General features: G+C 68.5%; 1 protein-coding gene across 1 annotated transcript in view; it reads left to right on the top strand.

The window, feature by feature from the left end:
• The window catches only part of LOC119586192 (transcription factor EB-like), a gene marked incomplete at its 5' end in the record, with an annotated part of 127,344 nt that continues 126,941 nt past the window's right edge, over window positions 1-403 (top strand). The window contains 1 exon segment of the mRNA XM_037934894.1: window positions 1-403. Coding sequence (XP_037790822.1) covers window positions 1-403 — 403 coding nt within the window.

Genomic DNA, 403 nt, shown 5'->3' with positions numbered 1-403 from the left:
TATGAGTCCGGCGCGGCCGGACAGGGCGTGGGCGGCTACGAGTGTGGGCGCGGAGGTGGCCAGATGGAAATCGGCGGCGAGAATTTCCTCTCGCCCACCAGCGAGGCGCATCTCTCCATCCCGCAACAGGTGTCCCCCCATGTGTCTCCGCACGTGTCCCAGCAAGTGTCCCCGCACGTATCTCAACAGGTGTCCCCGCACGTGTCCCAGCAAGTGTCCCCGCACGTATCTCAACAGGTGTCTCCGCACGTGTCCCGCCAGTGCTCACCTCACGTGTCGCCGCAGGTGTCGCCCTTCACGTCACCGCACACGTCGCCGTCCGCGGCCGCCACGCCGCCCATCCACTCGCGGCCGTCCACGCCCCTGTCGTGCCCGCCCTCGAGGCGCTCCTCCTCCGAGATGG

Source organism: Penaeus monodon, chromosome 21 (assembly GCF_015228065.2).
Source record: "Penaeus monodon isolate SGIC_2016 chromosome 21, NSTDA_Pmon_1, whole genome shotgun sequence".
Lineage (NCBI taxonomy): Eukaryota > Metazoa > Arthropoda > Malacostraca > Decapoda > Penaeidae > Penaeus > Penaeus monodon.
The sequence above is the reverse complement of the archived record's forward strand: the minus strand, read 5'-3'. Positions and strand labels throughout refer to the sequence as shown.